General features: G+C 36.7%; 1 protein-coding gene across 1 annotated transcript; it reads right to left on the bottom strand.

The window, feature by feature from the left end:
- Positions 1-7219: 7219 nt before the first annotated feature.
- LOC118546325 (olfactory receptor 14A16-like) lies at positions 7220-8166 on the bottom strand. The gene is given in 2 exon segments (XM_036109028.2): positions 7220-7257; positions 7260-8166. Coding segments are annotated over 2 exon segments (945 nt in total).
- Positions 8167-10280: the final 2114 nt, after the last annotated feature.

The raw sequence follows: 10280 nt of genomic DNA, 5'->3' as shown, positions 1-10280 counted from the left end.
TATCTATAATTATATTAAATTTTATAATTGCAGAAACTTGAATATTTACCTTTTTTACTAATTGTATTTTCCTTTTTAAAAAGATTTTATTTACTTATTTTTGCAAAAGGGAGAGAGATAGAGAGTGAGAGCAAGAGTTGGGGGGGAGGGCAGAGGGAGAAGCAGTCTCTCTGCTGAGCAGGGATCTCTTTGTGGGCTTGGATTCAGGACCCTGGGATCATGAACTGAGTGAAAATCAGAAGCTTAACTGACTGAGTAACCCAGGCACCCTCCAATTGTATTTTCTAACTTATGAATATTTTCACTGATCTTCATTACTTAGTAGATCTCTGATTTTTCTTCTTGCATAAATTTCATTCTGTCTGAAGAACAGTTATTTTCTTTTAGGCATACTGGTATGGGTACCCTGAGGTGTTTTTTTGTTTATTTGTTTGTTTGCTTTGTTTTTAGTGGTAGGATGTTAGTGTGTTGATCTGAGTCCTCTGATGAGAAAATGCCAGCAAAAATTAGACAGGAAAGATATTTAGTGTTGGAAGACACTCTCCGTAGATTTTTATTACTCCTACACATATTGCTTGATGTGCTAAGAATGTAAGACACTAAACATACTCACATGTTTTTTGTTTTTTTGTTTTGTTTGTTTTCTCAGTGTTAGGGTGAGCAGCCTTGAAATATGCGTTAATTGACTCGCCCTCCCTGTGGAACAAAGAATCCTCTTAATTTTTGCTTGCTGTAAAATATAGCAGGGCTCCTCAACTCACTGTCTCTCAATTATAATGCAAATCCACTTAAATGGATTAATCTATCCTGAGACATGGCATCACCACCATGGGACTTGGGGGCAAGTGGAAAAATCTTGTATCTTCTGCCAGGATCCACGAAAGGGTAAATTCTAACTTATTAGCTTTCAGGTAAAATAAAGTTACATCCTAGACAATACATCTATTGTGGGAAGGAACCAGAAGAGTCAGGAAGAGTCAGCCCACAAAGTGAGTCTGACTCATGTGAGGCAGAGATGAAAGGAAGTGTAATTAAGCTCTACCAAAGTTCTGGCAAATTTGATGGGGAGTCCTTTAAAATCACTCATCACATGGGGCGTCTGGGTGGTACAGTCAGTTAAGCATCCAACTCTTGGGTTGGCTCAGGTCATGATCTCAGGGTACTAGGATTGAGCCCCACATCCAGCTCCACACTCAGTGGGGAGTCTGCTTGAGATTCTCTGTGTCCCTCTCACTCTGCCCCTCCCAATAGTGCTCTTTTTCTCTCAAATAAATGAATAAAATTTTTTTAAAAATCAGTCATCACAGGAGTTATTTCTCTCAGGCATTAACTTTCCTTACTTTGATCTGCTCAGATTATCTGGGGGCAGCCCGTGGGATGTGTGGCATTGGGGCACTCCTCATGATGGATTTGAAAGCACAGCAGCTGGTGATGTTAGTTTTGCTCCCCTTAGTGATCTGAGAGATACATTCCCATGGCTGCTACATGGGATAATATATTCCAGGACAGTCAGTATTTTCTTTAAGTTATTCAATGTATCATGTCACTTTTTTTGGCTTTCCTTATTGTTAACTAGAAATCCAGCAACTATCTAAGTGATGACTTGAAATAGATATTTTTCAATGTTTTGTTATTTGCTTACTACTCCTAAGATTTCTGTTTCTTTTAAGTTTACTTCTTTTTCTCAATTTGGCTTGTCTGGGTGCAGATTTCTTTTTACTTCTGAAAGAAATATTTCTAGGTTGGACCTGACATTAACTCTCATTATTTCTTTCATCGTAATTTGACACATTGCCCAAACTAGATGCAGAGGGGGCTGAGAGATTTTGCTCAGCTTTTCCAAAAACTATAGAACCATGAAAACTGGAAACTCCTAGCTTTGTTAAAATCTTGTAACCACAATATAGCCTCCCTCCTCCTACTCAAAACCAATCTCTGAAAGAAAGTGGTTGACAATCATTTTCTCTATTTTCTCTCATCATTCAGTCCTGAACCCCTGAAATATGACTTCCATCCCCAGATTTAACTTAGAGAATCATTTCTATCATTTTTGTCAATAAACATTCACTTGTTCAACAAACTAATGACTACCTTTTCTATTTGCAACATCTTTATCTGGCTTCTAGGATCATTCACTGTTATAAACTTATTCATTCACTAGTCTCTAAATTTCTGGTGTTTCTCTTTCCAGTATTTTAGACACTCTGTTCTCTTTATATTACATATAGTGATTGGTTTAATTACCTCTCATATCTGACATATCTATAACCTTAAAGGCCTTCTGAACCCTGAAACTAAATGCCCCAAATTATGCTCACTGTACGGCAACTAATCTTCCCACCACTCAAACTTACCTCCTCTCAACGTGCCCCATGACCTTATTTATATCTCAGGGAATGTGACAAATGTCCATTTGTCTAAACCTGAAATCAAGCCACGAGAGTCCATTGCATCTCTATATCCTTTAAATCCAATAAGTCACCACATATTTTTCATCCCTCACCTCAGCATTCAATTATTTAATAAATACTTGTTTTATAACTAACATATGCCAAGAATATTTATAGAAACTGAGAACCATCAGGGAAAAAGATACATTTCTTCAATCATGGGTTTTACATACTACAGAAAGTAAAATATATTACGCAAGTTAACTAGTAGGGAACATAATAACTTCAGATAGTTATGAAGGCTTGAAGTTTAAAAAAAAGTCGTCGTCATCATCATCATCATCACCACCATCATGGTTCATATTTAGTGGTAAAGGAAAAATCTTTCAGTCATATGAAAATTGAATTGAGACCTGCTAAATAAGTTGAGGAGTTGGTAAACATACTTTACCCATTTTATCTAAAGTGAGCAGCATGTACAAACCTCAAACAAAATTTGTTTTAGTAATAGAAAAAATGTAGTGTTGCTAGTTCAGAATGATAAGAGTAATACTATTAGATGAGGTCAGAGAGTTAGACAATATTACATTCATTATGAACTTTTAAATATACTAAGAAATTTTTACATTATTCTTAGTATTTTTTTTTATTTCTCATTTTAAAGATTTCAGGATGTGAGTGAAATAATTTGACCTTGAGAAGGTCCAAGATGGTGGAGGAGTAAGAGACCTTAGTTTTATCTGGTCCCACAAATTCAGCTAGATAGCACTTAAATCATTCTGAACACCTGTGAAATCAACCATAGCTCTAAGAAAAGAATAGATGCAACTCTACAAATAGAAAAGTAGACCACTTTCTGCAAGGTAGGAGGTGAGGAGAAGTGAATCCAAGGTGATACATGTGAAGATAAACCTCTGGGGGAGGAAACCTACATAAGCCATCACCAGAAGGTGATATTACAGCAGAACATGAAACCAGAACTTTTAGAAGTCTGCTCTGGTAAGGGATGTCCTTGCCTGAAAGGCACACAGTTTATGAAGCCAGGAGAATCCTAGGTGGGGCAGTGTGGTGTCTGGATGCCCTTGGGTTACAGAAAGAATGGGGGTGTCTGAATGTGGCAGAGTTCCCAGGCGTTGGAGCTGGGAAGCAGCTGTAATCAGCAAGCCCAGGAATGGGCTTTCAGATCATGGTTGCCTTAAATTTTGAACTGTGGCAAGGTTGGGTGACTGCTATCTGAGCAAACAGTAGAACCAGCGAGACCACCCTTCCTCCCCCAGGAGGAGAAGCATGAGTGTGCACCACAGGAGTCTGCAGAGTTTTGAGATTCAGAAGAGGGTTGTGTGTCTGAGATACAAACTCTCAGTCACAGGCTGGGTGAGCACAGAGAGTGAACAGAGACCAGGGAGACAGGAGTGATTGACTGTTTTCCCTGCGGGCTCATTGAGGAGTGGGGCCCCAATCTCTCAGCTCTGGGGCTGGAGATTGGGAGGCCACCATTTTCATTCTCATCTTCTAAAGCATCACAGAAAGCCTTCAGGGAACAAAACCCACACAGAGCAATCCAACAGATCACTTAGCCTGGCCCCCTTGAAAAGGTAGTGCAATTCTATCCAGGGCAAGGCCATTTGAGAATAAAAGCAACAGGGCTCTCCCCTAGAAGATCAGCAAGAGTACCCAGCCAAGACCAAGTTTAGTCATCATTGAGAAGTGCCAAACTCTACCTCTAGGGGAATATAGCATATAGGATCCATGTTTGTTTGTTTGTTTGTTTTTCCCACGATTCATTAGTCTTTCAATTTTTAATTTTTTTCTCTTTCCTTTTTCAACCAATGTCTTCTTTTATCAACTCCTTTTTAAATCTTTTCTTTTTTTTAAAAAATTTTATTATGTTATGCTAGTCACCATACAATACATCATTAGTTTTTGATGTGGTGATCCATGATCCATTGTTTTCATATAATACCCAGTGCTCCATGCAGTATGTGTCCTTCTTAATACCCATCACCGGGCTAACCATTCCCCCCACCCCCCTCCCCTCTAAAACCCTGTTTGTTTCTCAGAGTCCATAGTCTCTCATGGTTCATCTCTCCCTCCAATTCCCACCCCCCATTTTTCCCTTCCTTCTCCTAATGTCCTCCTTGCTATTCCTTATGTTCCACAAATAAGTGAAACCATATGATAATTGACTTTCTCTGCTTGTCTTCTTTCACTTAGCATAATCTTCTCCAGATAATCAAAAAGTGGGCAGAAGATATGAAAAGACACTTCTCTGAAGAAGACATACAAATGGCTAACAGACACATGGAAAAATGTTCATCATCATTAGCCATCAGGGAAATCCAAATCAAAACCACATTGAGATACCACCTTACACCAGTTAGAATGGCAAAAATTGACAGGACAAGAAACAACAAATGTTGGAGAGGTTGTGGAGAAAGGGGAACCCTCTTACACTGTTGGTGGGAATGCAAGTTGGTATAGCCACTTTGGAAAACAGTGTGGAGGTGCCTCAAAAATGTAAAAATAGAGCTACCCTATGACCCAGCAAATGCACCCCTGGGTATTTACCCCAAAGACACAGATGTAGTGAAAAGAAGGGCCATATGCACCCCAATGTTCATAGCAGCAATGTATGCAATAGCCAAACTGTGGAAAGAGCCGAGATGCCCTTCAACAGATGAATGGATAAAGAAGATGTGGTCCATATATACAATGGAATATTACTTAGCCATCAGAAAAGATGAAGACCCAACTTTTAAATCTTTTCTTTTTTAATTTTCATTTTTACAGTAACATTCTATCCATTGATTGTATTTAATTTTTTAATAAATATTTAAGTTTTTCCTTCTTTACAATTTTGGGATCCAGTTTTCTAATAAACAGACAAAAATACACACAAGATGCAGTGTACTTCTGTGTTATGTCCACCTGTCTGATTATAGTCTCTCTCTCTCTCTTTTTTCCCTCAGTTTCGAGGCTAATCTGATTTGTTTGGTGTATATTTCTCTGGGATTGTTGTTGCCATTTTAGTATTTTGTTCTCTAATTCATCTGTTCTGGACAGGATGACAAGATGGAAAAACTCACCTCAGAAAAGGGAACAAGAGGCAATAGTGACTGTCAGGGACCTAATCAATATGGACCTAAGTAAGATGTCAGAACTAGAGTTCAGAATAACAATTATAAATATACTAGTTGGGCTTGAAAAAAAGCATAGAAGACACTAGAGAATCCCCTTATGGAGAAATAAAAGAACTAAAATCTAATCAAGTAAAAAAAAAGGCTATTAAAAAGGTGCAATTAAAAATGGAGGCTCTAACTGCTAGGATAAATGAGGCAGAAGAGAGAAATAGTGATATAGGAGACAAAATGATGGAGAAGAAGAAGCTGAGAAAAAGAGAGCTATAAACAACTACTGGATAATGAGAGGAGAATTTGAGAGATAAGTGATACCATAAAGCAAAACAATATTAGAATAATTGGGATCCTCTGGTAAGCGCTGTGAATTGTGCAAGACTGTTGAATCTCAGATCTGTACCTCTGAAACAAATAATGCAATATATGTTAAGAAAGAAAAAAAAAAAGAAGAAGAATGTAGCAGGAGGGGAAGAATGAAGGGGGGGAAATCGGAGGGGGAGAAGAACCATGAGAGACGATGGACTCTGAAAAACAAACTGAGGGTTCTAGAGGGGAGGGGGGTGGGAGGATGGGTTAGCCTGGTGATGGGTATTGAGGAGGGCACGTTCTGCATGGAGCACTGGGTGTTATGCACAAACAATGAATCATGGAACACTATATCTAAAACTAATGATGTAATGTATGGGGATTAACATAACAATAAAAAAATTAAAAAAAAAACCGTCATCGTGTGATTTCCAGTGACTTCTGTTAACATTATACTGTGCCTATAAAATCTTCTAAAGATTGTTATAATTGGAATATTTGCAAGTCCAATATTGTGGGGTTAATTATTTAAGAAATCAATTAAAATGAGCTTCTAAAAAAATTCTTGCCAAAACAAACAAATAAAAGAAAAAAATTGGGTTGCCTGGGTAGCTCAGTTGGTACAGCATCTGACTCTTGGTTTCAGCTCAGGTCTTATTTTCAGGGTCCTGAGATCAAGCCTTGCATCAGGCTTTATACTCAGCAGGGAGTCTGCTTAAGGACTGCTCCCTTGCCCTCTGCCTCTGCACCTCTCCCTACTCACACTCTGTCTCTCTCAAAATAAATAAATAAATCTAAAGAAAGGAAGGAAAGAAAGAAAGGAAAGAAAGAAAGAAAGAAAGAAAGAAAGAAAGAAAGAAAGAAAGAAAGAAAGAAAGAAGAAAGAAAGAAAGAAAGAAAGGTAAACAAGTAGTAAATTTGGAATCAATTACTCATTTTTAATAACTGTTGCAAGAGTAAATTTAAAAAAATAAATCACAATCTGGAATTATAATAAAACATGTAAAATTTGAAAGTATTATAAAACTTTTATAAGTGAGAATTAAACCAATGCTGATTATGATGCATTTGAAATGAAAAACATTACTTTATACCAGTGGCCTATTGATGTGAAGATACTGATTGGAACATTTCCATTGATTTGGAAATGGCTAAGACACTCCACTGACATTCAGGCCCGTCTAGTTCTGTAAGTACAGCATCCTATGTAACAACACCAATGATGCAATAGGTATCTAATAACTTAACAATTTTATAAACTAAATAATTCAAAATTATTTGTATTTGTATTTGAAAGTATTTTTATTTGTGATTATCAACTTAATTGTATAAACCAACAATTTGATACACATTAGTTGGTATCACAGTCATTGATATTTTGAATATTTATATATTTGTTGTCATTTTATCACCAAAAATTTTCCAAGTGCCCCTTTCATGTCCCTATTTCTCAAGCTGTAAATGACAGGATTAAAGCTGGGAGGTAACAGAGAATATAATATAGACATAAAGAGGTTCAATGATGATGAGGATTTTGAGTTTAAACCTAAATATGCAATATATCCAGAAGAGAGGAACAAGGTTACCACAGTGAGATGGGGAATGCAGGTGGAGAAGGTTTTAAACCTGCCTTGTGAAGACGGGATTCTTAGGACAGTGGACACAATATAAGCATAGGAAGCAACCATGAGAGTAAAACATACAAAAACAAAACAACAACTAACAATAATAAACACATATTCTAGAATCTGCTCCCCAGAACAAGCAAGCGTGAGCAATGATGGAATGTCACAGAAGAATTGATGCACTATGTTGGAACCACAGAAATGGACAGAAAATGTGCCTGCTACATGGATGGATCCATAGACACCCCCACTGAACCATGATGCTGTCACCATCTGCACACAGGCACCTCTATTCATGATGGCCTCATAGTGCAGAGGACAGCAGATGGCTGCATAGCGATCATAGGACATCACCAGAAGGAGGGCAAACTCTGTGCCAGCAAAGAAAACAACAAGGAAAACCTGTGAGGCACATCCCATGAAGGAGATGGAATGGCTGTTGGTCAGAGAGTTCATGACGGATTTGGGGACAGTGACAGAGATGTAACAGATATCAATCAAAGACAAATTCTTCAGGAAGAAGTACATGGGGGTTTGGAGATGCTGGTCAATGGTGGTGAGGGTGATAATGAGGAGGTTCCCCATCAGCGCCGCCAGGTAAACCAGGGAGAAGAACGCAGCATAGAGTCTCTGTAGCACCTGATCCTCAGGGAATCCCACGAGCAAGAATGTTGTTATTAGGGTCACATTGGTTAATTTCTCAGGCATGATGATTTTTTTTTTGAAACATAAGAAAAATTTTCTTGAATCTTCAGAATCGGTCTCTTTTCATTGGTTCTGTTATTCACTGATTGTGAAGTTATTCCTGGGGTAAAGCATATCTTGGAAACTATAATTTCTTCAATGCATGTAGAAAAAATATATTAAGATCATCATTAAAGCAGATTAGAATATTTTTTCTTGCGATAACCTAAAATTTATGCTTAAAATAGACAAAAACTACCTCACATTTTCATTTTACTTTGCTGAAATAGGTTAAAAAGTAGCAGGGAAATTTGGAATAAAATAGAGTGATTTGTTTACCTATTCAAAAATTTGATTTAGTTCAATGTGAACTGTGTTCTTGGTATATTTGTTTTTTAATGTTTCAGGTTTTTATTTAAATTCTAGTTAGTTAATACATAGTGTAATATTAGATTCAGGAGTAGAATTTGGTGATTCCTCACTTACATATAATGCCCAGTGCTTACCCACAAGTGCCCTCCTTAATACCCGTGACCCATTTAGCCCATCCCCTCACCCACCTCCCCTCCAGCAACCCTCAGTTTGTTTTCCATAATTAAAAGTCTCTCTTATGGTTTGAAGACTCACTATGAATAACTGGGAGATTATTTCTTCCTCTACTTTTCTCTATCCTATTATAGCACAGGTAAATGGGAGGGAAGAGATGGGTAGTACTAAAAATTGTTTTTGTATTTTTTTCTATGACAATGATATGATAAAATAATGTACAACTTCAATGTAATCAAGGTTACAATACAATCACTAACATTTATATAAAGGCTTTAAGAAGATACTATGTGAGCTTTATTTTAAAAGCCAATAAAATCCTAGATATATTTATGTATTATCTATTATGATTTATGTATTTTTCTTCAATAAGGACATATGTCTCCTATGTAACTAATAAACAAAATTAAAATGCAATGCTATCTTATTTTCCTGAAGGAACGTGAAATGCAAACAGGTGAAATAAACTTACCTATTTAGACATAGCAAGAGAGCTGGAATGACACTGGGAAACTTACAGTAGATGCATAGAAGTTTGGAAGAAATTCACTTACCTATTAAGAATCAAGTTTCCCTGATTATGAGAGTCAATTATTTAAATACCAAGGATAAAAATGAGTTTAATTAAGGACACATTCTCACATAGAAAGAAAAGTTGAAAAGCTGTGTCTGTAGTCCAACAGGTTAAAAATTCCTGTTTAAACATTGCTATTGGTCTGGTTTCCAGTGTGTAGCTGAATGGCAGGCAGTCTTCTCTCCAACTGGCGAGCACCGGTTCAAAGGGTACCTATATGGGTCTTGCATTTTTGTGCATGTTTACAATTGACTAATTAGAATGAGAGCTAATTAACTGCATTAACCATGAGTTTTGATGCTGTCTCATGTTGTCATCACAGATGACATGAAGTCGGAAGTGCAAAGAATTAGGTCCACACCGGGATATTTCTTTTTACCCAGTAGGGTTACCTGGCATGAAGCCTAATTAATAATAAAACTGTCAAAAGACTTTTGTGAAACTTTACATTTTCAGGTAATAGATTGATTTTAATTTATAATCTCATATCTGAACAAAAATAATTAGCTGTATTTTTTATTTTTCTACTTATTTTGATATTTTTTTCTTTTTCTTTTTTAATTTAAATTAAATTAGCCAACATACATTTTCTGATGTAGGGTTCAATGATTCATCAGTTGCATATAAGATCCAGTGCTCATCACATCACATGCCTACTTATTTTGATTTTTAAAAAAAAATATTTATCATAAGCAGGATACCATTCCTTACACCATATAAAATATTTAAGATATAAGATAATGAAGAAACTTCAATTCCGTTCTTCATCTCCACTCTTGTTTTCTATCCTTTGGGGAAAAATATCAGACTTTTCCCGTATTTATTTTTTGCATTTTCCAGTGTTTATACAATATACAAATGCAAAAATCATATACATCAACATAAATGAGATTTTTTTTATTAAAGATTTTTATTTATTTATTTGACAGAGAGAGACAGCAAGAGAGGGAACACAAGCGGGAGGAGTGGGAGAGGGAGAAACAGGCTTCCCGCCAAACAGGGAGCCTGATGCGGGGCT

This window comes from Halichoerus grypus, chromosome 2, assembly GCF_964656455.1.
Source record: "Halichoerus grypus chromosome 2, mHalGry1.hap1.1, whole genome shotgun sequence".
NCBI lineage: Eukaryota > Metazoa > Chordata > Mammalia > Carnivora > Phocidae > Halichoerus > Halichoerus grypus.
Note: the sequence above shows the minus strand (reverse complement) of the source record. Positions and strands in the feature narration are given on the sequence as shown.